At 44.2% G+C, this 27,226-nt stretch overlaps 3 protein-coding genes across 5 annotated transcripts in view; 1 reads left to right on the top strand and 2 right to left on the bottom strand.

The window, feature by feature from the left end:
- The window catches only part of bcl9 (BCL9 transcription coactivator), a 38,061-nt gene extending 30,771 nt beyond the window's left edge, over positions 1-7,290 (top strand). For both annotated transcript variants that reach the window (XM_052082740.1, XM_052082739.1), the window contains exons 7-10: positions 35-131; positions 238-2,413; positions 4,315-4,587; positions 4,929-7,290. In XM_052082740.1, coding sequence (XP_051938700.1) covers positions 35-131; positions 238-2,413; positions 4,315-4,587; positions 4,929-5,971 — 3,589 coding nt within the window. In that variant the 3' untranslated portion in view covers positions 5,972-7,290. The remainder of the gene's footprint in view (positions 1-34; positions 132-237; positions 2,414-4,314; positions 4,588-4,928) is intronic.
- A 655-nt stretch (positions 7,291-7,945) lies between these two features.
- On the bottom strand, positions 7,946-12,850 carry acp6 (acid phosphatase 6, lysophosphatidic). Its single transcript, XM_052082764.1, has 11 exons — positions 12,705-12,850; positions 11,462-11,667; positions 11,012-11,140; positions 10,792-10,922; positions 10,636-10,715; positions 10,470-10,557; positions 10,170-10,302; positions 9,293-9,393; positions 9,107-9,199; positions 8,347-8,512; positions 7,946-8,267 (listed from the first exon to the last, which is right to left on the bottom strand). Exons 2-11 carry the CDS (start codon positions 11,648-11,650, stop codon positions 8,133-8,135), a joined length of 1,245 nt encoding a protein of 414 aa, XP_051938724.1. The 5' UTR covers positions 11,651-11,667; positions 12,705-12,850; the 3' UTR covers positions 7,946-8,132.
- Positions 12,851-14,806: 1,956 nt separating this feature from the next.
- gja5a (gap junction protein, alpha 5a) lies at positions 14,807-26,468 on the bottom strand. Of its 2 annotated transcripts, none has more exons than XM_052082767.1 (2): positions 26,173-26,468; positions 14,807-16,271 (listed from the first exon to the last, which is right to left on the bottom strand). In XM_052082767.1, exon 2 carries the CDS (start codon positions 16,242-16,244, stop codon positions 15,105-15,107), a length of 1,140 nt encoding a protein of 379 aa, XP_051938727.1. In that variant the 5' UTR covers positions 16,245-16,271; positions 26,173-26,468; the 3' UTR covers positions 14,807-15,104. The 2 variants fall into 2 exon arrangements, with proteins under 2 accessions (XP_051938727.1, XP_051938728.1); XM_052082768.1 differs by lacking the exon at positions 26,173-26,468 and adding an exon at positions 17,743-18,540.
- Between the last annotated feature and the right edge of the window lie 758 nt (positions 26,469-27,226).

Raw genomic sequence — 27,226 nt, 5'->3', positions numbered from 1 at the left:
TTTTGCTGATATCTGCTTTCCTTCTTGTCTTCAGGGCAGCTGATGCAGTTCTGACTGGCCATACAGAAAACATCATCACCTTCCACATGAAAAACATCTCCAACAGCAAAGACAAAGCTCACCTACTTCTGGTAAAGCCATCCTAATATCCACCAAACATTTATCACACATGCATATCTTCAGCTCTCGAATCATGTTGTCGTTCTAATCATGGTTTATTCATTTATTTTACCAAAGAACAACACAGCAAACGCCCTCCGAAATGACTCCAAGCCTTCCCAACAAACGCCGTCCCATGGCCAAGATCAGAGCCACCAGCCCGGATCCAAGCCATCCTTAACGGGCATGGCAGAGCCGGCGCCACCCCAGTCGGCAAACCAGGGAAGCCAGTCTGGCGCTCTTCCACAGGATGGCTCATCAGTTGCAGTCATTGATTCAAAGAATCTTCCCGGCAGTAGCCCCAGCAACAATGCAGGCCCCATTGACCAGACACCCATGAGCCAAGCTGAGGCAGGCCTTAATGCTGCCACGGCAAGTGAAGTAGGGCAGGGCGTAGGCCCCGGTGGGCCTGGTCTGACGCCCCAGCAGCAGCAGCAACAGTTGGCGCAGGAGCTTTTAAATATGGAGGCCAACACAGAAGGTCTATCCCAAGAGCAGTTGGAGCATCGCCAGCGCTCGCTGCAGACATTGCGAGACATTCAGCGCATGCTTTTTCCAGATGATCGTGAGGCGCCACCCCCGGGGCCTCCACAATCCCACGGTGGGCCCCACGACGGAGGCCCTGACGGTCCTCCTCGGCGGTCTGAGCCAGGCCCCTTGCAGGCCATGATGGCACAATCTCAAAGCCTTGGACCACCAAGTGGGCCAGGGGGACCTCGCCCACAAGGTCCACCATTCGGTCCTCCCCACGGGCCCAGAGACATGCCTCCTTTTCCGCAGGATGAAATGGGTCCCCACATGGTGGGGCCGGGTGGCTGCGGAGACGGTGATCAAATGACCCCAGAACAGGTGGCGTGGTTGAAGTTACAGCAGGAGTTTTATGAGGAGAAGAGAAAGAAACAAGAAATGCAACATCGGCCACTTCCTCCAGACATGATGATGCACCCACACGGTCCACGGGGAATGATACGAGGACCTCCACCACCCTATCAGATGGGCCCAGGAGAGATGTGGGGAGGACCAAGTGGGCCACAAGACCCTTACCCAGAACGCATGGCCATGGGCCCAGGCCCCGGCCCGAGAGGCATGCCCCCTCACATGCAGCGAATGCCTGCCTTCTCAGGAATGATCAATCCTGAGATGGAAGGACCCCCGCGGCCAGGAATGGGGTGGCCTGATGACATGCCGCCCCGCATGGGAGATGCACGAGGGTTTCCCGGTGGACCAGGGGCCATGTTTTCTGGCCCTGGTGGTCGAGGGGAGCGCTTCCCAAACCCTCAGTCAGTCCAAGAGGCAATGTTCCACCAAGGTATGGGAGGAGAGAAAGGCCTTCCCCCTGGCATGATGATGGACATGCAAAGGATGATGGGCCATCAAAGAGGTGGAATGGAACCAGGAAATGGCATGGGTATGTTTCCAAGAATGCCCGGTGACGGTCCAATGAGCCCATCGTCAAGGCTCCAGGGAATGGGGGGTCGAGAAATGGGTCCCGAATTCGGCATGGGACCTGGTCCAGGGCCTGGACCTCACATGCACCCTTCCAAACTACGAGACCCTCCAATGAACATGAGTCCAGATGAGATGATGAGAATGAGAGGCGGCCCTCCGATGGAAAATATGACTGGCCAAGGCAGGGCAATGCAAGGGCCGCCCTTCCCCGAGCAACCACAACCGGGAGACTTTCCTATGGGGCCTGGGCGTCCTTTCCCTGGGGGTCCCGGAGGAATGAGGGGCCCGCACGGAGAGCAACCGTTTGGCCCAGAACACAGAGCCACACCAACGGGAGGCAACGGTCGCATGAACCACCTACCCCCCAATGCTGGTCCTTCACAGGGCCAAAGAGGTCGCAAGCCAGCAGATTTGAATGTCCAAGCTGGCGGGGGCAACTCTCCTAGCGTCAACCCACTCAAGTCCCCTCCTCTGAGGCAGGTGCAGTCCCCCATGATGGGCTCACCTTCTGGAAACCTCAAATCACCTCAGACACCGTCCCAGCTGGCCGGCATGCTCACGGGTCCCGCAGGCCCCCAGCCCCCTGCAGCACCCCCATCATCTGCGCCAATGAAGTCACCGCACTCCATGATGGGATCGGCGGGAGCTTCCCCGGTTCACATGAGGTCTCCTTCTCTTCCCAATCCCTCGCCGGGTTGGGCCTCCTCACCAAAGCCTCCCATGCAAAGTCCTGGAGTGCCACAACAAGGTGGCAAGCCCCCTCTCAGTCTCACCTCACCAAACATGATGGGGAACATGGAGCAAGGTAGAGTACATCAAACTATAATCATTATTAGATTTGTGATATATTTTTTAGACTAGTCGCTCTGGCGTATAGGTTGCACAAAAAAATGCATCATGATGAAGGAAAACAAATATTACTGATGTCGGGCGGAATCCTTGTATTTCATCATCACTTTGCAGGAGACCGCGAGATGTCACGTTTGTTCAACCAGTAACAATGCCAGCCATTATCAACGTTTTTGGTCACTAATTTGTGAAAATAACACCTTGTGTGGAATGACCAATAACATAAATTTGAGGAAAATATAAAATTGTGACATAAGACTGACGCCAGTGATATATATAAATCGGTCCGGAGTACAAGTCGTATTTTTTTGTAGGAACATTTATTTTACAAAAACTGAGGCCAAGAACAGTAGGGCTCTGGCTCCCACCAAAACCTCTTTTCCCTAATCTGGGTTGCGTTTGGAAATATTCACAGAGCGTGCGCTGTTTCACTCCGACCTTTCGGAAGCTGAGCATTGTTCAAATGTGCCGTTCGGTTGTTCAATCTGCCCCCAAAACGGAGTGCCGAAACCCATTGCATCAGGCAGTACAGATGGAAACAATTTGGGCGCAAGCTGCTGATTGGTTTATAACACAGGCTGTGCTCAGAAATTAATGGGAGAAGAGCACGCTCTGCCTCCCAGAACACACACACACACACACCCACACACTGTCTCTCGGGGTGGTGTGATGGCATCAGAGTTAATATCTGTACTCAGCCCTTGTAGATTGCAGCGAATGAGTTCTGATTGGACAATACCTCCAGTTCCAACTTGCTGAAGTTTTTCTTTTTAGTTACTGGAATCCCATGTTTCATTGTGGCCAAAGGTAGAATCCTGGTCGGTTTTGCTGCCATTTGATGCCATAAATCCTTGTGGTGGCATAAGGAAACAGTATGCTAAACTCCTGATACGTCACACATTCATTTCCTTGACAACTACTGCTTCTTTATTTGGCAGGTAAATACTTTAGGTGCATTACTGCCATGTTAAAAGGGTGCCCACCAGCGGTAAAGACAACTACTATGTCTTCCATTTCTTCTTTTTCTTTCTTTTGGTGGTTTGCAAATACTTTTGATGCATTACCACCACCTTCTGTTCAATGGCAGCAATACATGTATTTGCCAACTGCCGAAGGAAAGTCAACATAATTAGGGAACAGGGATTTTGGGTGTCAGTCTGATTGAGCTCTAACATACATACACAAGTTGCACCTGAGTATAAGTCGCAGGGGCAACAAAACCATGGAGAAAAAAAGTGACTTCTGGTCCAAATAATAAGGTTACAATCATCATGTAGTTGAAAACTCATACATTAAAAAAAACGGAAACTCCAACATTAATCTTCATAATCGCCTCATCCCGTTTGACTTTTGGTGAGAGACTGGGCACACCCTGAACTGGTCATCAGCCCATCACAGATCACATATAGACAACCAACCATTCACATTTATGGTCAAAGTTGTGTCTTCAGGGAACCCAACATGCATGTTTTTGGCCTTTGGAGGAAGCAGTAGTACCCGGCGACTGCAAACTCCACACAGAAAGGCCAGAGCCGAAATTTGAACCCCGAACTCTACAATCATGAGGCATACATTCTAACTACCAGGAAGACATACAAACCACCATGCTGGTGTGTACTTTCTAAAACTATCCATAAAAATATTAGCCTTATAAAATACACAATCAGATTGTTCCTGTTTCCAGGCACTTGCCCATACTCTACCAATCTCAGATTAGTTTTATGGTTTTGCTGTCCACTCTCTCCATCTCGTGGTCATACAGTTTGCCACACGTTGTCACAAGTGTCAATGTATAAAATAAGAGTAGACCAGGAAATCCCAATGTTTGATTTCTATTTTTGTATTCGCACCACACAGGTGGTAATGGCCCTTCCTCTGCCCCACCGTCGTCCGGCGCGCCGTCTGGCCCAATGTCCCTCCCTGGCAACGTGCCGTCAGGCAGCCCTTACACCATCCCGCCTGAGCCCACGCTCTCTCAGAACCCGCTCTCCATTATGATGTCTCGCATGTCCAAGTTTGCCATGCCCAGCTCCACGCCGCTCTATCATGACGCCATCAAGACAGTCGCCAGTTCCGACGACGACTCGCCCCCTGCCCGCTCCCCCAACCTTCCTTCAGTTAACAACAATGGTAATGTTTTTATACGATGAGAACCTTTAATAATGATGAGCCAGTCTCAATTCACGAGTGTGTGCATGGCATGGCTTAATCTGTGGCATCAATGGCAACAGGTGTAGCCAAAGATAAATTATGGAAATTCTGCCATCTAGTGGAAAAGCATTTAGTTGTTCGGCCTGTCACCATTTGACACTGGCAACCACAGATGAACATTATATTCTTGATAATAAATAAATAAAAGTGTCATATTTGGACTAATAAAACCTCACCATCACGCCACAGTAGAAGGAAATTATTGCTCTTATGTGAAGAGGTTTGTGCAAAATGTAATTTCTTTTGTGTCTGTCTATAAGGTATGCCGATGAACCACCAAGGCAATCCCCGCATGATGGGACCTGGCAACTCTGGACCCATGCCAGCCCTCAGCCCCCTCGGTATGAACCCAATGGGATCCCAGCCCCTCTCACACGGAATGCCCCCGCAAATGCCCTCTCCTAACGCCCCTAACATGGGCCCCGGCATGATGCCTCATGGCATGATGATCCCCGCTAATCCGCAAGACCCCGGAATGGCCAACCCCCAAATGATGCCCCAGGGGCGTTTGGGTTATCCGCACCGAAACCAGGGCTACCCACTGACCCAGTCCCCGTCCCAGCAGGGCCCCTTCTCTCCGCACAACGGGCCCGGTGGCCACCAAGGTTTCCCCGGTCACCCCATGGGCTTCCAGGGAGAAGGAGGACCGATGGGAGGACGGATGGGAAACATGCCTCACGGAGGTGGACCGGATGGGGGCATGTGCAAGCCCAACACCCCCGGAGGACCCGAGTTCAACAACATGCAAGGCGGCTTCAGCGAGGCGGACCTTCACGAGGTGATGCGACCGGGAGCATCCGGCATCCCTGAGTTCGATCTGTCCAGGATTATCCCGTCGGAAAAGCCCAGCCAGACTCTGTCCTACTTCCCTCGCGGCGGAGGGGACAACCCTGGAGGCAAACCGTCGCACCCCTCCGGCTTTCCCATGCAGGCCATGATGGGCGAGGGCCCCCCAAGAATGGGAATGCCCATGCAGGGGATGGGAGGGATGCCGGGGGGGCCCGGCGGTGGTATGGGGCCCCAAGACATGCCAATAGGGAACCCTGGCCACAATTCCATGCGCCCACCAGGGTTCATGGGCCAAGGCATGATGGGCCACCAACCACGGATGATGTCTCCGGGTGGCCCCGGGGGAATGATGCAGGGACGGCAAATGGCTCACCCCGGACCGGGTGGCTCCCCTAACATGATGATGTCACTGCAGGGCATGGGCGGTCCGCCGCAACAGACAATGATGATGGGGGGACAGATGAGGCCGCGTGACATGGACATGGGCTTCAGTCCGGGCCCTGGAATGTTCTAATTCGCAGACTTTGTATCTAGAATGTTCTAGGATGGAGAAAGAGGTTGAGTGAGGAAGTATTCTCCAAAAATGGTCGATGTAACCTGGAATCAACTGAACGGAGACACCCGGTCATGTCTTGCTCGTGGACTGCGGGCACTTTTTCCCCAATGAAGGTGGGAATACTTTTTTGCCACAAGAACAATTTTGACTTACGAACTTGAGAATGTATGGAATTGTTGTGCATCGGTTTCGCAAAATAAGAAAAAAAACATGTTTTTTGGGGGGACTTATGAGTTGGACAACAAAGAGGAATCACCCTTGCTCTAAGTCAGTATGGAGATGCTACAGTTTATGTCCATCTTATTTTTTCCTTCTCCTAATTAAGAACAAAACAAAATAATGGATGCGGTATGGAACAGAATTGAGAATTAGTGCTTTGTGAGGACTTGGGTAGAACTCCATCTTGTCGCCATTGTTTTTGACTGTTTCTGTACTGTATAGACATGTGAGCGTGTGATTGAATGTGTGCGTGTGTGTCTGTGTGTGTGTGTATAGGCATTCTATCAGTGACCTCTCGACTCCTATTACCTGACTTTACTTGGGAGGAGGAAGCGCCACCTCCCCTTAAAAAATACTGTACTGTTTACGATTGGTGGGCTATTCGAATATTAGTCTATTTTAATTTCCTTTGTAACTCCAGTGTATAACAAACCAAACTATGACCTCATTAAGATAATAGTATTATTAAAAAAAAAAAAGAAAAAGCACAAACATGGACCGTCTGCCGAAAGCTCTTCTTTTTTATTTTTAACCACATGGTGGGTGGGGCAAGAGATCCTGAGGGGCTTTGCAGCACACAATTAGTACCACACATGATTACAAGTTCTGCTCCAAAACTTCCAGGACTTCTTTAGCCAGCGTAAATCCTATTGCTAATACCCAGATGTGCTATGTGTGTTCTTGTTCCTGTTCTTTTGTTTTTTGTTTTGTTTTTCGACTCTCTTGTTGACTCTGGGTAAATCATTCCCACAGCAATAATCCCTCCCTTTCCCCTGCTCCCTCCCTCCAACGGTCCAGAGTGGAGTGGGCTCAATGCCCAATTGAGGTATGCCAGGTAACATAGAACTAGAATTAGCTAGATCTGGTGTAACGGTATAAAAAGTGAGGCCGTGAGTGAGACGCCAATGTAAACGCGCACTGCTTTTTACCATCCAGTTGACTTCCTCTCTTTTTCTCTGTTGTATAAGCTTGTCATGTGTTTCTCCGTTGGCTTTGGTGCAAATAGTCTACCAGGGCTGTGGTGATGGACTACAAATAAAAGATATTGTTTTGGTATATACATGTCGTCCGTTGCGTGTATGTGTGGCTGGACAGTATGCTGTGGCTCTCGGCAATTTGCCAAAGGTATCCCATCAATTTCACTCTTTTAACTTGTTCATCTTTTTTTTAGGGTACCATTGACAGCAAAGAGTGATGTTAGCCGTAGAACAGGAAATGGAACTTAAAGCGACATAGAAAAGCATCTGCTTGATCAGTGTAATATGATAAGTTGGTAGGTATATTGGGTTTTATTGATGCTGATTACCAAAAATAGTTGTGCACTTCACAACTATGGCCTGGGCTATTATTTTGCTGGCCGTGGATCATGTTGTTTATTGTCCTCCTGCATATGCCAGTAATGCCGATAAAATGACACTACTCGATGACCACATTGTGGCACTTTCCTCAATTGTGTCTCCAAGGGGTGAGTGGTTTTGCTTTACTCTATTATTCTGTGTGAAAATGTTACATAGAACCTTGCCTTTTCAGTTACAGGTTTTAAGACGTTCACAGTTTGATCATGCCTGGTAGCCAACCAGTCAGTACAGAAGTTGGGAGGTTTCACTCCACAACTTTTCTCATTGCTAATCAGGTGTCCGTTTTCTCCCAGTTACCAAAGACAGTTCTTTGCCTTAAGATCTAATACTACAAAGTAAAAGCACTTGGACAGAATTCTCTTCTTGCTTGTTTATTAAACAAACACACTGCAATTGACTCACTTTGCACAACCTAATTTATGTATAAAATATTCTTCCCCTGAGGAATGAAGTGACATTCAGTTTGTGGGCAAAACCAAATAAACTCTACAGTCGTGATAGCATAGACAATATCTGGAAATGCAACAGAGGCCCGTGTGTATTCAGAGTTTAGATGAGTCCCCTGTGCTGTTGCAAAGCGATTGGTAGAGGTCAACGTTGAGCGAATAGGCTGAAAGCACATTCTGAAATTCTTGCAGGGGGCAGTAGAGTCCACTGCAGCCAGGAATAAGTTGATCCTGGAGAAAAGAAACAGCCACTCATGCACAACTGGTGTGTGTGTGTGTGTGTTTGACCGTGGCAGGGGGGGGCTCATACCTGACCCATGTAGGACACTTTGACAAAAGGTTCCTTTGTGCGCTTGTGCTCGTGGAGCTCCAGAGTGATGTCGGAAGCGTACGGCGGCCACTTCATGTCGAAAATGCCCAGCGCCATCAGGCACGGGATCAATGTTGTGTCGTGGGCCGAGTACAAGAACAGCTTCCTGTTTGAAAAAGGCGGAAAGAATATAAGTACTGCAATCAGGGGATGCTAATGAACACAGGAATATTGCTGTTAAACAAAAAGCAACCTTTTTTCTTCAGACAAAAAAATTTAATTGAAAAAATATATACTGTACATTCATGGGAGTATGGGACAGGTTACAGATTAGCATAGTGGAAATAAATCCAATAGGATGTGAATAAATAGGAATATAAGGAAACTTAAAAAACTGAACACATTCATGTGAATAAATGCGGATACAGGGAGTTTTTCCAAAATATATTATCAAAACAATGTCAAGAAAAATATTTTTTCTTGTTCTTTATATTTAAAAAAAACAATGCAATGATAATTTTGGTTTGATTAAAAAATGCAATGAATTAATAGTACATGTAAATATTTTACTTTGCATGAATGTCTACTTGGAGCAGAAATTTCCATTGTGTGTTCATTTCCTTAAAATGATCAATTGTTTAGTAGCATTTGCAAAACATACCTGCTCATCTTGCCATGAAAAGTCGGCATTAATTCGAGTGAGAAAACTTTCCAGTTTGTACGAACCCACTTAAGCCATGAAGAAATATGCATGTGTAACCTGTTTGGCTCGGATGAGGTGCCTTGTAGTTTCTCGTCAATGTTAACTAAGAGCATATGCAGCAGAGGTCCCACGCACAACTGCAAATTCTCCCTGTCGTACCGAAAAAAAAAAAGATTGTGTCACACTGTTCTTGTTGACTCTGATTAAGAGCGATAAGAGTCATTCATTGTTCCAATGGCTGACCTCTTGCTGGGTTGGTAACAGTAAACCATCGTGTCCACGGCTCTCTGCTCCACTCGGTTTCTCCACGCGGCCAGCGCGGGCGGGCACGGCAGGCCGTGAGTCTGACAATAGGCAGGCATGCACACACGCCGTAGCACGGCTGTAACTTGTTGCATGACACGTTTCGGTTTACCAAGGTCACATCAGTTTGAGCATAGGGTGCATTAGGTGGGACAGTGATCACTGTTTAAATGACTGTGCATGGTAGCAGCCAGACGGGCAGCTTGTCATGTGCCTTAAATATTATCTTTACACTAAGGTATCTGTTTAAATGGTTCAAACTGTAACCATAATACCTTGACTGACTGTCTTATAAGATTTTTTTTCCTGATTTGTCATAAAATTACAACCTCTCAAAACACATGTATATACAGTATATATATATTTTTCTCTTAGGGGTGTGCATCTCTTTCCAAAAGAAGACTTGATATGGTTTGACACGTGGGGTGAGAAACCATTCAAGGACGATTTACATTAAAAATGGAACGACTCAATTCGGTTCAACTCCGTGGGATGACAATTCAATATCCTCCTTCTCATCAATATGGTGCAGTAACTTTTTTTCTCGTCATCTGACGTACATTTGAACTTGTCAGCACTGTTGATACATCGTTCCAATCAAAGACGATTCGATACGTAGCTCGATATATTTCAAAGTGAAGCGATTTGGTTCAAACCTATTTTTTTAATCTCATGTTACAACCAATTTTATAACTTAATTACAATTATTTGATATGATCACATTTGCAAACACCCTACTTTCAACGTTTGGAACTTCCGTTTGATTTCTGCTTGCATCAATCACTTTTCTCAACTTGCTAACAGGAGCGAGCGTCACCTCTCTGGCGACCATGTCGTCCCTGATGAGGAGGAAGTCAACGTCCGATTTGGCGCTGATGCCTAGCTCACTCCGGATGCTTTTCAGGTCAGCCACCATGTCCGGCAGGAGGGACACCTCTTTGAAGCGGGGGCTGACACGCAAACACAGTTCTCATTTGATTACCAGAATATACAGTATATATGATAAGAAGACATTTTATTTATAAGCGCCTTTCAAAACAGTCAAGGACAATCGAGAAGAAAAACACCCCCCAAAAAAATCTTAACAAAATTGCTACTTTTGTGTCATGGTACAAACTTGCTGAGCATTCTGAGCAGCCGGCATCCGTGGTAATTGGGGTACAGAATTTCCGACTCTGCATCTGTGGTTAATATGGGAACTATTTCTGTGCAAGCAAAAAAAAAAAAAAAAAGTGAAAAGATGTTGAGGATAAAGAAGGAAGTGATATCACATGAGTGTGTACCTTTTTGTTTTTGCTGGAAGAGCCCTGCCACCAGGCACTGGGCAGACTCGATGGTCCTTATAATGTTGGTAGAGCGCACACTTCACATGGGAATTTACTCATTAGAATCCACTGACTGACATTAAATCATATTGTCTTCCTCTAACCCACACTTACTAGACCTCATTAGAGCAGAAGGTGGAATTGAGGAATGGAACTTCCTGGACGTATCTTCTCCTCAACCTTTCACCCAGCTCGTACAGCTGCTGCATGCCCAAAGTGGTCAGCTGACCCACAAACACGCCACCCTGATATGGTCGACAAACATAGTGACTTGAATGGTTGTCTGAAAAGAAACGTGAGTGCTCTTCAAATGTGAGAAAAAAACCCTACTCACGCTTAGCTTTTTTTCCCTGTAGCTGTCCTCCAATGGAGATGGAGGTCTGGGCCCACCATCAAGGTCTGTGACCACATGGTTGATCTGTGTGTGGCCTGGAGGCTCCAATAGTGTGGGCACCCATTGTGCCTTTCATGGGAAAATAGCGAATAATGAAATGACATTAGTTATTTTCTGGGGATAAAAATGCATCATTTTTCATATTACAACTATTTTTCGACAACTTTATCCCATGGTACTGACAAATTTTGGAAAAAAATGTAAAAACTTTTCATTCTCGAACCTTGACAACAACTGAATTTATTGTTGTACTTTCTTTTTCCAGATTGTCCGTAAGGCTGGACCTATTTGAATTTGCTAGGCAAGGAGCCCGTTTTTGAGTATTCATTCTGACAAGACAACAAAGCCATGCAACACCATCATAAAACAATTAAATTCTTTGGATTTTACCTCCAACACATCAGGTATCGATTTAAGGGGCGTACGGGCACCGTGTCGAAACAGCACTTGAACCAATTTGAGCTGATACGGCGACGATTTTGAGCCGCCATTGGCCTTCCACTGCCTCCACCACAACGCCCAACCGCAGGCGATGGACGCGGAGACAAAGATGCCCGTTTTTGTCCAAGGTTTCCTCATGGCCGTACCGCTGAAGACTAAAACGAAAGGAGGTGAGCATATGCATGAATGACTAGTTAACCATGGAGGACCAAGATAAGCAAAGAAAGAGGCACGTAAACCAGGTGCGGGGAAATTATCAGGGTCCATTTTCGTTTTTAGGAAATCTAACCAGACTTTATGAAGAAAAAAACCCGCGTTAACTAATATGAGTCGCTGTGGCTTGTTCCAACAATTCCCCTGGGGTTTAAATGGCGATAAGTTTCCCGACCCTTGTTTAGACGGTATAAACATTCATTCATTCATTCATCTTCCGTACCGCTTGATCCTCACTAGGGTCGCGGGGGGTGCTGGAGCCCATCCCAGCCGTCTCCGGGCAGTAGGCGGGGGACACCCTGAATCGGTTGCCAGCCAATCGCAGGGCACACAGAAACGAACAACCATTCGCACTCACACTCACACCTAGGGACAATTCAGAGTGTTCAATCAGCCTACCACGCATGTTTTTGGAATGTGGGAGGAAACCGGAGCACCCGGAGAAAACCCACGCAGGCCCGGGGAGAACACGGTATAAACATTTACTCGTAAATTAAGGTTAAGACCTAAATTCAAAATAAGTTTGTGCTACATAGTGTAATCCGTTATTTATTCATATTTACAGGAACCGATATTAAGACCAGCCAGGTAAAAACGGTTGGTCTTTGATTTACGACAACAGTAACAGAACTCCGTCGTAAAACGAGGACTCCGTGTACTACATTGCACCGAAAACAGGCGTGAGGGTTTTTGTGTTTTTATTATTTACCAAACCGCCCAAACTTACTGTCGTTGCAATATGCGTTAGTTTTTTGGAGTTGAGCAACAGCGTAACGACCTCTTGACGTTTTCCGTTTAACATGACAGCTCAACCACAAAGCAGTTGGTTACCAGCATGTAAAGCTGCAATAGAATAGTCAGTTTTATTTCCCAACCGGTTCGTTGCTAGCATAAATTAATAACGAGATAGACCATCTCTCAACGCTTTGCGGTAAGATAAAACCAAAAAAACAGCTATCAGCTAACAACGAGTACTTACTCTAGAAGTCAAAGCTAAGATAATGACTAAGATGTCCGTTTTCGCGAAGAAGTCACTTCAGCCTCCGGTTGTGGTTACAGGACATACCGGTAAACGTTGAGCAGAGACTACCGGTGTACGGCAATAGGTGGTGGGAATAAAACTTCATTTCCCATCAGGCAAGCGCCGCATTCAAAGTTATCGTCATTTTGAACTTCCCTCTCGTCCACGCGTGGATAGTGACTCCTCAAATTTAAGTTATGTCCTTGTTGCCAAGAAATGATATCGACACAACAGTTTTTCACTTTTAAACAGTAGAAAATTATCCTCGCTGAACTTGACCGACAGTGTGTGTCACGTACAGCCACATATGAATAATAAATAAAATCATATTTTTAACTAACGCGTCCTAGCTATCCCAGACCTGAAGTCATTTATTCATAATACAAGTTTCTACTGAATATCAACTCTACAATTTGTTCCCACTTTTCTTTTTTCTTTTTTTTTTTTAACGAAAACGCCCTTTTCGATAATAAAATGTCGGGCTGTGACATGAATGCATCATAATTTCTTCTTTGTCCGTATGATTTTACAGGAGGTGCGTTCTGGCTGTTCGCTACCCTCTATTGGTAAGTAAAAACACAACTCACAATGTTAAACAAACGTGATCATTTATTGAGAAAAGCTACAAGTACATAAAACGAAAGTATATGCAGATAGTTGAATGGATTGTTGCTGTTGTACACTAAAACCTAAAGTTACTTTGAAAAAGCAAATGAATGAGTGAATAATTGTCCAAGTAAGCTGCGTAATATGGAAAGAAGAAGAAGGAATTAAAAAAAGTCCATTTGTGGTCAGGAAAATGATGACATAATGACAAATCATTGTCAACACTGAAGACACGAGGGAAACGTAAGTGCAATGTCGCCACCTAGTGGCCATAATTTTCAATCATGACAGGCGTCCACATGGGTCCTGTCAAATGACTGTTCACAAGAGCATTTTCATATACAGTACGTACAGTATTTTTAATTTTATTTTTTGTATGCTGTATAAAGTAATATATTACACGACCCTCATCAAGGCATATTACCTTTATGGTAACTTCACAGCTATTGAACAGCACGAAAATATACCGGTAATTAAACTGACAGTGTCTGTAAAGTGTCAATAAAAATTTATTGTAAATTTGACACACTACAGAAGACTATTGTTAAAAACCCTGCCAAATTTCAAATCGTCGTGTATATAAAATGAGGCTTCAAAATCATGAAAAATAAAGACTTTAATGCTGTTTGTGTGTGTGTGTGTGTGTGTAACGTGTGCTGTGACTCTGACCCCACTCAACTGTCAATCAAACCCTATTTCAACCACCTGGAAAAATTGATGCTATTTTATCTATGTCCACGCAGAAGTACATGTTCTAGTCACAAAACTATACCTGTGTAAAGCCTCCTCTCGCTGTACTATATCCCACTGTATCATTAAGCCCCTTTTCCACAACACAGCAGCGAGGTGCTCTAAAACTAACGTGGGATGACGGGGAGGATACATTTTCGAGGTGTGGACACAGCTGGTTGAGTAAGTGCATGTCACAATCTTACCAGAAAACTGCTGATGCAATCAGATGCACTCAAGTTCTAATATAGTGGGGCTGAGACGAGTGCCAGATGCCAAAGAGTATCATCAAGCACCGTTTTAGCCACACTGAACAATCTGGAAAACTGAAATGATGAAAAACTTACAACAATATGGCTCCACAATTCATTTCTACATTGTTGTCAATCTTTGCACTTTTGCAGCAATTATCTTCAAACCTCAGGTATAATGTATGGAGAGGCAAATCTCAGAATTCACTTTACATCGTCTTTAAGTCAAGTCAAGTCAACAGTATTTATAGAGCACTTTCAAACAGCCATCGCTGCATACAAAGTGCCTTACATGGAGCAATTTAACATGCACAATAAACAGTAAGACAAATCGGTAATAAAGGCGGTAGAAAGCACCAAACAGTAAAACCAAGAACAAATCAAGGTCATGCTGAGTCGAATGCCAAAGAATACAAGTGACTTTTGAGGAGGGTTTTGAAGATGGGCAGCGAGGAGCTTGCCGAATGTTCAGTCTTTAAAGGGAATATATTATATAAAATTGACTTTTTGATTGCTTGTACAGTATAAAAATACAACAGTTGAGTCCTTGGGGTGCCTGCCCAACTATAAAGTGCAAAATTAAACAATCAAGTCAATTTTCTGTGATAGAAACTGTCTGTGAGTGAGTCATTCTGCACTTCTGCCCTACTGCACGTGCGAACAAATAGAGTATGGTAGTGCTTCATAAACATGTCAAGTGGAACTCTCAGGCGTCCGTTCTGCTATCCTGCATGTTGTCTATAGTTCAAAGTAGTTCGCGAAGGTCCCGTGTTTAAATGGAAAGGTCGTCTTGTCTCCCTCGCCCGCTGCTCCTGCTCGTCTTGCTCAGACTACGGTTGTCCCCAGCATACTCAGAGTGTGTCGCGTGCATGGGGCCGCAGTTATTGGGCAGACCCTGGGGCGATGGCGCCCCCTGGTACCTTCGCAGAAAGTCCTCATTGTCCTCCAGGTTGTCCCTGCTGTGGTGGCGCTCGGCCGCCATGTTGGCCGAGTTCTGCTGGAGCGCCATCCTGTTGCTGAAGGGAACGGGCGCCATGGAGGTCAGGGGGTTGACGCAGTGGTTGAAGTCAGGAGGCGGAGTACGCGGGGCCATGGGCCCATCTGGCTCCAGCGCCGTCGCTGTCACGACAGGCAAGGTGCGCCGCGCGGCCTTCCGCTGCACATACGCCCTCAGGCTCTTCCAGCCCAGGTAGTAGAGCTCAAGCACAGACAGTGCCAGGGACACCGCGGCCACCACCAGCATGAAGACGATGAAGATGTTCTTCTCGGTGGGCCGCGACATGTAGCAGTTGACCGGGTTCGGGCAGGGCGATGCTGTGCACAGGTACAGCGCCTTGAGGAACACCCCGTAGATCATGTACTGCACGGCAATGAAGATAACCTCCATGGCAGTGCGTATAAGGATGCTGAGGATATATGTGTGGAGGAGCGGACCCCTGAGACGCAGCCGGCTCCGCCCGTCCGCCCCGACCTCCCTCCCGCTCTCCCTCCGCTGCAGGTACTCCTTTTCGCCCTCCATCTCGGCCTCGCACTCCTCCGATCTGGTCTCCGCCCCGGCCGATCTGGCTTCTTTCGCTTCCTGCTCCCGCCGCCTGCGCTTCTCCTCAGCTCGCACCGTGTGCACGGCGTGGCCCATGTAGATGAGGGATGGCGTGGACACGAAGACGATCTGCAGCACCCAATAGCGGATGTGCGCGATAGGGAAAGCGCGGTCGTAGCACACGTTGGTGCAGCCGGGCTGCTGTGTGTCACACAGGAAGTCGCTCTGCTCGTCGCCCCACGACGACTCGGCCGCCGTTCCCAGCACCAGGATGCGGAAGATGAAGAGCACGGTGAGCCACACCTTGCCTACCGAGGTGGAGTGCTCCTGGACCTCCTCCAGGACGTTCCCCAACAGGCTCCAGTCGCCCATTGCGGCTCAAGGGCACCAAGAGCACACCTGAGAGGGATGACAAGATTGAGGTTGTTGAGAGGAGCAAGGAGCAGGAAGCGGCGAGAGCTATGCAGTCAAGGAACCATACAGTAATTTGGTTTCTTGGGCATTCAAAATGGCTGCCTCAACATACTGGAAGCTCTTGGTCAACAGCTTGTCTACAAAATTTACCCCAAGAGCATATCGACGGCTCATCCAGGAATTCACAAACAAACTCAGGGCATCATTTAAAGAACCGCAAGGCTTCCCTTGAATCAGATAATGTGAGATGAGAATGAATAGTTTTTCATGGCACTGTAGATTTAAACTATCAAGTTAAAAAAAAACAACTAACAAAATCACTTGTGAAATAAACTATTTACAAAAATGACAAAAAAATACAGCATGAAACGGTTTGTCATAAACCAAGTATATTTAAATGGAAAAAAAAAGAAAACATTAAATAAAAGTAACGCATATGTATGTTAAAAAGAAAAGGAAAAACATAATACTGTCCATTAATAAAATATATAAAATACTACAATCATTTAAACCCAAAAGAAAAAAAAAACACAAAATATTCGAATATACACCCAAACTTAACATACTTAAAAAATAAAACACATGAAACATAAAGACACACGAAAGCATTTCCCTTCAACAGCTTCTGTTTTCATGTTTTCATTTCTTCCCATCTTACTGTTCCTGCCATTATTTTTCTGAGAAGTGATCATAATGTACCCTTTAAAATATAATTAAACGACCAAAATTATTCATTAAGAATTCAAGCATGGGAAAAGAAATCTTGAAGCCGTGTGTGTGTGTGTGTGTGTGTGTGTGTGTGTGTGTTTGCGTGTATGTTGATCATCTCCTTAAAAATAGATACTCTGCCTTGTGAATCGCTTGTGAACTGGACAGAGGGGCATGAAAACAATTTTTTCCATCACCACCCCTCGTGGGAGAGGAAGTTCTCGAATCACGCTAAAGTACACACGCTGCTGCTTTTTACACCAAAAATGACGGCATATATTTTCAACTGTGCCATTTCTTCCAGCAATGTGCATGAGTGACCGACATGAGTGGGTAAAATGCCGCCAGCGGGCAGGTCGAATGGAGAAGAGTTTGTCCTTTTGGATGGGAACGTGGCCTGCAGCAGGCGTCCACTCCATCGCCGCCATTTCTATCTCTTCATCCACCCCCCAAATTGTCCTCAACGCTTCCACGTGGATCTCCGTAGGAGTGCTTTTTTTTTCCATTCTAGCATTAGTGAGAGTTTGGCCCAGACCCAAACATGGCGCCTGCGAGCTGGCAATGACCCTATAAGGCAGCTTTATGAATGACCCCATCATTAAGATGTTGGCTGTTCACCTCTGACACCCGCATACAACCCGACAGATAAGAGACTTTGACACCCGGTCATAAGCTATTACCCAACTTGGCAAAGTTTGAGAAAACATCCGATTGGAAGCAAACGTATGGAAGAAACGTCGTCGCTTACCGTTCCTCCTCTTTTAGAGCCCCCACTCTCCATGTCTAACACTCCACGGTGATTCCGCCATAGAAGGCTTCGATGGAGCCAGCTGACCACGCTGATGCTGCTTATGTGTGCGAGAGAGAGAAGGTCTAAATGACCGTGACCATGTGTCCACCCTCCCTCCCCCACCAACTCTCGATCAGGCTTATATATGGAAATAAGTGTCGGGGTTTCCATTGCAACATCGCGCGAGACGACAAAGGGGGAGTAGGGGCACGCTCAAAGAACAAAAATAGTCAATGATATGAGATCAAGTGGTCATTTTCAGGAGGGGGGAAAAAAAACCTGTAGATACAAGAATTAAAAAAACAGTCTATGAAAAAAGTAACATTGTGGGACTGAAGTCATAAAATAAAAAAATGATAAGATGAAAAGAAGTGATATGTAATTTAGCCTACTTATAATAAGTTATATCGTCCAGGTGAGAAAAAAGGTAATACAAAAAAACGGTCCTAATGCATGAAACAGGTTGTCATTTTGGTGGAATATTATTCAAATTGAAGTCATGAAGTAGAAAGAAAAGAATCCTATTTCTGAAAAAAAGTCGTACTGACAGGAGGAAAATGTCTTCATGCTATGATCGTCCAAATGTCGTTTTATGAGAATCGTTCGGGTGAAAATTAGTTGACATGATAATAAATCACGATCATAACAATACCAATAATAATAAAACTCAAAAGAAATCTTTGTATCATGAGAATCAAGTTATTATCAATCCATCCATCCATTTTCTAATCCGCTTATTGTCACAAAGGAATCAAGTTTTGAAATTAAGAAAAAGTCTTCAAATTCGAAGACATTTTTTTAAAGGGGATGTCAAGTCGAAAGTTTCCTTTACAATAAAATGTTCTATGCGGGTCCACTCGTCTAAACACGGCATTCTGATGAATATTACATTTGTGGAATATGAATTAAGCAGCAAAAATCAACTCGTTTTTAATCCATCTCAGCAGCGGCCATTTTGCCTCTTGTTGTCGATTGAAAATGACCCAGGAAAAGATTAATCGTGGCTCAGCCTGCGAATGTCACATGAACAAACTTTTTTTTTATGCGAGCCTGAATTTTTTTTCAGTGGGGTGGCCAGGGTGACACAACATTGCCCTCAATGTGGGCTGGCCACCATCTCGCTCCGTCCCTGAGTGAATACTAATACTGCCCCAAAATAGTTTACAACAAAGTTAGAAGAGTGCAAAAAGTACAACAGTACAAAAAATTGTAATTTCATGAGGAAAAAAAATAATTATATTGTGTTTCAAGAGAAAATGTATAATGTTACGATAAAATAGACCCAACATTGATTAAAAAGGCCTAAATTGACGAGAAAAAAACCCCCAGACAGTTACGAGAATAAAATGTTAAAATTTTTTGGTTTAAATTAACCGGAAATTAATCGCATGGCAGCTGTACAGCGGACAGGTATGTGGCCCACTACATTACCCTTGACAAACAACAAACTCATTCTATCAAATCTTGTTATTTTTCTTTTTTCTTTTTTTTGTGCCTTGTGGCCACAATGCTGGACCGTTTCTGCGTTGGCTTGCATGAAGCTGACGATCTCGACTGGAAGTGAATCACAAAGAAGTTTCAACTCTGAGGAAGGGAGTGAGAGCCCACGCGGCACAATGGCAGGAGGTTGAGCATGGAAACGACTGTGTTCTTATCAAACAACCGCCTGACTGCTTTTTCAACTTTCTCACAATACACATTATCTTCATGAAACGGATTCATTGATGGAACAAAATCCCTTCTCATCTTAATCGTAAACAAACCCGTGGGGGTGGGGGGGATGTATTTTTCCACTTACTATGCCGTCGCCATTGAAAAGAAAGAAAATGTTGCAATTCCACAAGTTGTTGTTTTTACAAGAATAAAGTTATAGGGAGAAATGTAAAGTTTTAAGTAAAAAAAAAGATTACAACATAAATCTACAGAAAAAAGTCATTGTGGGAATTAAATTGTAAATGATTCGGCAAAAATTACTAAGGTTATGAGAAAAACGGATTACGTCATGAGAAAAAAAGTTTTTAATTTTACAAGAATGAAGTCAGAATCCTAGAAGACAAAAATTTAAATAACCCAAGAAAAAATTCAGAGTTTTATGAAACAAAGTCTAAATGGTACGAGACAAAAGTCTTCACGTTCTTGAAATAAGTTCCAAATAAGACAAGAAAAAAAATTACAGGAATGTTACAGGATCAAACACGCATTTGTTTGAGAAACACAGCTACGCAAATAAGTCGTTACATAACAGAAGTGTGAGAAGTAGAAGTGTTTTGGGAAAAAAATTGCAACAATACGAGGAAGCAAAATTGTGAGATTAAAAGAAAAAACATTCAGATGAAAACATAGTTTATGACTGTAGCAATTTTATGGAAAAAAATCATATTTAGAGTACAAAGTAGTCATTTGTTTGATTGAAGTCATAATATTAAGACAAAATATGTGTAATATTCTGACAGTCAAACCTTTATGAAAAAAGACGAAGCAGTTCGGACCAATACAATTTCACGAAAATAATATTACAATATTTAAACAAAAAAGGTGATTGTGTGAGGGAAAAAAAATCCCATAATTTTATTCAAATCAAATAATAACATTGAAAGAAAAAAATCTTAATGGCACTTTAATGAGAATAAAGTCACAATACTTAGGAATAAAAATTACCAACAAAAGTCTTCTTTGGACAGAGTTGTGAGTGACTCAACAGCGCCTCTGCTGGTTAATTCAAACACCACACTTTGTATCCCACAGACAGATGATCAAGCAATCAATTGTTATGACCATCCCGATTTTAGATGTGGCAAGTGGGTAAAAGAAAAATCCTCATCTCATAATTTCACCAAAGTAATCAAGGTGGGCGGAGCTTCAAGAAAATTCCATTGAATTTGCCCGTGTCTCACAGCTCTCTTTCCCTTCTCCACCTTGTTGTGACATTATTAAGCAGCGATTCATTGCGACGCAGAGCCTGTGCAGAATCACGGCTGTCACGTCTATTTACAAAGTGCGTTGGCAGGCTAATGGAGACATAATGGACGACGGGCACTGATACACTGGGGTGGGAGTAATGCCACGCTCAAGTGGCACAAACAAAGATGACGACGGGACCACACATTTTTTCCACTTGGTTGGACTCTTTGCCTCCTTACAGGGCAGTGACACATGAGTTGCTGAACGTCATAAATAGCCAACATGTTTAGATTGCTTGCGCACGAGCTGATGGAAATGTTCCCCAATGGACAAGTTTTCTGATTTATAAGCCGTTGATTTTACCCTTTTGTTTGGCCGTTGGGGGGGGGGGGGGTTGGGCTGTGAGACAAAAGTTAGGAGCAAACTTAAGATACGACGCTGCTTGAGTGATGTGGGAAAAAAAATGGAGTATAAACATTGTCGAATTTCCACTCTGTGCCTTTCGGTTCGACAGACTTTTAAGTAGGGCTGAACAACGAAGCAAATTCAAATCGATATTGCCATGTAGTAGAATGCAATTTTCAAATCGAAAAGTCTGCAATTTGGAAAGCAAAAGAATCTCTATTTCAGTTGTGCGGTAGGCTTCATTTATCAAATGTACCGTATTTTCCGCACAATAAGGCGCTTCGGAGTATAAGGCCCACCTTTAGTGAATGGCCTATTTTAAAACTGTTTTCATATATAGGGCGCACCACATTATAAGACGCATAGAATAGAAGCTACAATAGTGGCTGCGGTTGCATTATGTATCCACTAGATGTAGCCACGCTAAAGGGAATGCAATCCAATACAGCTTTATTTACACAGAGCCTTCAGAATTTAGTGAATGGCCTATTTTAAAACTGTTTTCATATATAGGGCGCACCACATTATAAGACGCATAGAATAGAAGCTACAATAGTGGCTGCGGTTGCATTATGTATCCACTAGATGGAGCCATGCTAAAGGGAATGCAATCCAATACAGCTTTATTTACACAGAGCCTTCAGAACCGCTGCTGCTGTAACAAAGCGCTTTACAGAACATCTAAAATACCGCATCCAAGAAATCTGAATATTGATCCGTATAAAAAGGCGCATCGGATTATATGGCGAACTGTCGGCTTTTGAGAAAATTGAATGCTTTCAGGTGCGCCTTATAAAACGGTACATGTATATTTCAGAGCTGCACGGTGGTCGACCGATGAGCACAGCCACCTCACAGTGCAGAGGTGCAGGGTTTGATTCCGCCTCCATCTTTCCTGTGTGGAGTTTGCATGTTCTCCTCGTACCTGCGTGGGTTTTCTCCGGGTACTCTGGTTTCCTCCCACATTCCAAAAACATGCACGACAGGCTGATTGAACACTCTAAATTGTCTCTAGGTGTGATTGTGAGCACGAATGGTTGTTTGTCTCTGCGTACTCTGCGATTGGCTGGCAACCGGTTCACGGTGTCCCCCGCCTACTGCCCGAAGACAACTGGGACAGGCTCCAGGATGCCCATGACCCGCGTGAGGGTCAACAGATTGGAAAATCAATAGATGGATGAATGGATTGTGTATTAATTTTCTTTATATAGAGTCTAAATAAGTTCAGCGCTTCAGAAACGCAGTCCACATGTTTTCACGTGCTTGTTTCATGAAACATGAAAAAGGTGAAGTTGACCACAGATTTGTTTGCATGCTTGTTGTAGTCTGACATGTGACTTACTGACTTGCTTGTGTCACAACTGTTTGGTAGAATTTTGTGAAATTGTCGAAGTGAAAGCCCCCTCTCTCCACCTCAAAATTTTAAGAACTGTAACTGAAGTAGATTTTGTATTCCTTCATAATTCATTTGCCTTTATTTTTGTGTAAAACCAGCCAATACAACCAAAACATTTACAGTACATGTAAAAAAAAAAGGTTTACTGTAACATGGATTAAAATATTACTTGTGTTTGTAAAAAAGAAAAATAGACATGAAGTGAACCTAAAAGAAACAATCACATAATATCCACATAAATCCACATAATATCCACATAAATCCAAATCACAATATTAAGAAGGAATGACATCGCAGTGAGGTTATTTTTTCAAAATCGTTCAGCCCTCCTCTTGAGCCTCTTGCAGGACATGTTTAAAGTAAAGGAACCTTTGTGAGGTCAACGAAGTATTTACACCGTGATGTGCCTCGAGGACAATTGTGTTATGACTGCACGATGAGTGAGAAAGGCTGATTTATTCCCTGCGTTATTTGACATTCTCTAGAGGGAGCCGTGAGGCCGCATGGTTCAAAGTACAAGTGGATGGCACTCATGCAGTAGCTACCACCTTAGATGGGAACAAAAAAAATCTCATGTCGGCATACATGCTGTATTTCACATTTATCTAATGTGTCGTACATAAAAGTCTTATTTTTAGTCTTGTTTATTTTAGGAACTTTTCCATAGTTTTGCGTGAAATGAGACGTCCTCGACGTAGTGTCAATGTGGTGGTAAAATACGAAGCTAGCAGCTGCTTGTGACTGCCACTCGAGATCGAGAATTTAAACGGAATACAGTACGACAGCCCTCTGCTCGGGAGCGTTTACATATGTTGCGGCGCTAAAATAAAATATGTCAGCGGTGTTGTGACATGGAGGCGAATCCTTTGTGTTGATACTTTCAGATGCGGCGCGCTAAGTGCCGCAGGCAATTCACTGGAAGTTACTCATTCAATTGTATTGGGAATAAAAAAAAAACTATTAAGCTATCGGATGAAGAATCATGAAATATCATTTAGGAAACATTTTGTTATTACAAGTTATTTTAGAAGTGTTTTTGTTTCTCTTCCATAATTAATTCTTTCTTTACTACTTTTCTTTCTTTTTTTTACTTTTATCTTTGGTTCCACCTCGACATGTCCAGAATCACGTTATTGGTACACACACACACACACGCACACGCACACGCACACACACACACCTATGAATACAGCTCATACCAATCTGTGCTTTTCAACACGCCTGGAAAGGAGTTGGAAGACCTCCATCTTAACTAATATGTTACAAACATATTATATATATATTGAATTTCAAATGGAAATTAAGTGGAGGGCGTCTTTACGTTAATGATCAAACGAGTTGGAAAATAACCCGTATTTGTTTTTATGTAAAGCACTTAATTTTCCGATTTGTTTTACATTTCTGATAAGAGCAAATAAAAAAAAAATAAAAAGCTGTCATTTCATCACAATAAAGCCGGAACATATGAGAGAAAAGTGAAGATCAGCAAGTATTTATTATATTCCAAAATTCATACATTGTCACGGCAGGTCAAAACAAATGACCTTTGCACTTCTACAGCCGTCAATGGCAGTGAACTCGTTCAAATGAGAAAATCATTTCGAATTTTTGAAGAATAACTTTGCAAGAATCAAGTAATTCTTCTTACTGGAGGGAGTGCAACAGCCAAATCGCAATTCAGGTCATTTCAACGGCGAAAATTTGTTATCCGAGTAAATCACGTTCCAGGCTTGATGGTGGTACCATTGTTGATATGCACGATGCCTATTATTAACGTTTGACGCGTGCCGGGAGTGATTCTCTGTGTGTACGCTCTGCAGCTGTTTAGCAACTCGGCCGCAGGGGTGGCAAGCATATATCAGCCGCCAGTGCCAAGACGGCTGTCCAGGATGCGTGTGTTTAACTTCAGCTGCCCGGTGGCGCCGTCATTTAGGCGTAGTTCAGTGAGCTACGGGCCGCAATCTGAACACCCCCGCCCCACACACACACACACCGCCGGCTCTGCTGAGTCACCTGTTGGCATTACGCGTCCGTATATCAGTCGCACCAGCGTCGGGCCCGCTTCCTTACATGGCCGCCTACCTTGTCATCAGCTGTATACGCACCACAACGATCTCCCGATGAGATATTGGTTAGCTGCGGACGGCGGCGCAGAGGCATTCGCGTTGGACCTTATGTGGTGACTTGAAGGAATAATCTGAATGGATCTGCGCGTATCACTGTGGCGATCAGTCAAGAAAAATGTTGCTTCAGTGCTACCTTATCTTATGAATGTCCCAACTTGAAATTTTCCAACTATGAGCCACTCGATTTATCAGACCAAGAGCGGTCTTACATTAGAGATGATAGTATTTTCTTTTTTTTTCTTGGTTGAAAAACAGCCATTCCAACAGAAGATTATGCTAAATAAATCTAAAAAAAAAAAAGCTTGAAACTGTTTTCAAGTTTCTCTAAACTTGCATCGCTGTTGTTTGGGCCAGAGGAGGTGATTAGAGTACTTTTTTAAATTGTCGTACCAACACTCGGTTGCACATCGTATGGCGCGAAATATAATAATTGACCAGGACGGGTTAGCCCAGTATGTCTAAAGACTTGTGAAAATGACAAATAGAACAACAAAGTAAGATAAAACGAATATGATAAAGAGACGAGGGCGATGCTGATTCACGGTTTGAATTTTTGCAATGCAGCAATGAAGTTTTCGGAGTTGAAGACGGTTTTGATGAATAATCATTTTTGTGAATCATGATTTCAATATCCGGCAGCATGCTGGTTGACTGACACGGTGGAAGGGTTGCGAGTTCGATTCCGGTCCCTGAAACTTTCTGTGGGGAGTTTACATGTTCTCCCCGTGCCTTTGTGGCTTTCCTCCCACATTGCAAAAACAAGCAATGGTAGGTAGATTGAATGCTCAAAATTCTCCCTAGGAGTTACTGTATGTTTTTGTTTGTTTGTCGGGGTGTGCCCCGCCTACTGCCCGATAACAGTCCCCAGCACGCCCGCAACCTGCGTGAGGATAAAGCGGTTCGAATAATGGAAGGATGGATGATTTCAATATCAATCAAAAATAATCACGATTGTTATTTTTTCCATACTAACAAAAAGAGCATGTTCAAGAGTTTGCTCCATTCAACATTTATGCATTCGTCCATTTTCCAAACCGCAGCAATATATATTCAATAGGAAGGAACAACATTCTCCTTTTGCGCTGTGTGCCTACAGCGATGCTAAGCTAACATCAATTGCCAAGTCATGTACAAAATAAATATGTTCAAACTTAAAATTAAAAAAGCATTCTTGAATGCTGATATCACTGCAAAGTCCAATCCAGCCAATCATAAACCTGAACAAAGTCATTCTTGGAAAAAGCATACGGGAATGTCAACTCATATTGAGAGTGAATCTAAATTAAAATAAACAAACGGCTCACGTAGGAGAACAACAGCGCACACAAAATGAAAAGAGCCTGCCCTGTAAAGTTGTCTTGGGCAAATTCACGAGTGTGGTGACGTTTTGGAATCAAACAAATCCTCCATTTGAAAAGCGTCACGCTAACATGGTGTGTAAAATTGTTCACTTCAGGTCATTTATCATTTAATTTGAACTGTATATCCTTAAGGTCTACTGAAACATTGATTGACGATGTTCCCCGAATGCTCCTTTTAGTTGCAACCTGTTGGCCTTACCTGCTGTCGTCTTAGAAGCTTGTTCCTGATGAGGCTTCTTGCTTATCCTCTTTAATGGTGGCCACTTTCCTTCTTCTTCTTCTTCTTGAGCTTTTGTTGTCCCGGGCCCAAAGTCTTCACAGGGGGTTTAAGAAGAAAACGCAGGGAGGGGGCATCACACCCACTCACCCAGTGGCAACCCTAAGGCCCACCCTCTCTTCTTTGGCTTCTCTCCTCCTCTTCCTCCAGCCCGAACACCCCCGCTCCTCCCGTTTGCCTCGGCACCCTTTTCTTCTTACATCCCTGGTGCTCTAGTTTCTGTTGGGAAGCATTCTGCCGGTAACAGAAGGGGAAGTGGGATTGTTTTCTGGCATTAATGGCAATTCCGCTTCCACGGTGGCCTTCCAGGGAGGACGTGCCCAGGGTTGAGTTGTGAGAGCAGAAACCCTCTTGAAAATTATACCGCTCAAAAATTGGCTCATACTGTACTTTGAAAGCGTGTTCTAAATATATGTTTCACTTATTGCCATCAAATTTGGTAGGCTTGTCTATCGCTGATATAGAAGTACAAAAAAAAGGCCTCCCGAGGTAATGTGCCAAATGACACGGGAAGTCGGCCATTTTGCGGGCATGTTCGAAAACTCCGGTTTTTCGAGAGCCATGTCATGCCTGTTTTCGACCCCTCCCTACTCCAGCACACCTGATTCAATTGTACATGATTGTTTCAGGCCTGTGCAGCGCTCGCTGATGAGCTGATGATTTGAATCAGGTGTGTTGGAGTCAGGAGAGATCTAAAACAGGCGGGATGTGGCTCTCGAGGGACCGGAGTTCCCTACCTCTGTTTTGGAGAATTCAACCCCCGAAGCCTGTTCCAACTAGCAGCGTCAAATTTGGTGGGCATATCCATCATGAGGAGATGCACAAAAAAGTCTCGGGAGTGTATGGCCAGTAAAGTAAAGTAAAGTAAAGTTGAGTTGAGAGTAGAGGTTTTGTCTGATTCCCGCCACATTTGAACAACCTATGCTGAAGAAATGGATGACAATTTTATTGGGAGATATTTTAGCTTGATCGTTGT

Source organism: Hippocampus zosterae, chromosome 12 (genome assembly GCF_025434085.1).
Source record: "Hippocampus zosterae strain Florida chromosome 12, ASM2543408v3, whole genome shotgun sequence".
In the NCBI taxonomy this organism is placed as follows: Eukaryota; Metazoa; Chordata; class Actinopteri; order Syngnathiformes; family Syngnathidae; genus Hippocampus; species Hippocampus zosterae.
Note: the sequence above shows the minus strand (reverse complement) of the source record. Positions and strands in the feature narration are given on the sequence as shown.

Coding starts and splice junctions, on each gene's coding strand:
- gja5a (XM_052082767.1), bottom strand. CDS start 16,244: ATGGGCGACTGGAGCCTGTTGGGGAACGTCCTGGAGGAGGTCCAGGAG.
- acp6 (XM_052082764.1), bottom strand. CDS start 11,650: ATGAGGAAACCTTGGACAAAAACGGGCATCTTTGTCTCCGCGTCCATC. Junction 10,923..11,011: donor ACAGGGAAAAAAAGCTAAGC/GTGAGTAGGGTT, acceptor CGACCATATCAG/GGTGGCGTGTTTGTGGGTCA. Junction 10,303..10,469: donor CTGCTCAGAATGCTCAGCAA/GTTTGTACCATG, acceptor TTTGCGTGTCAG/CCCCCGCTTCAAAGAGGTGT.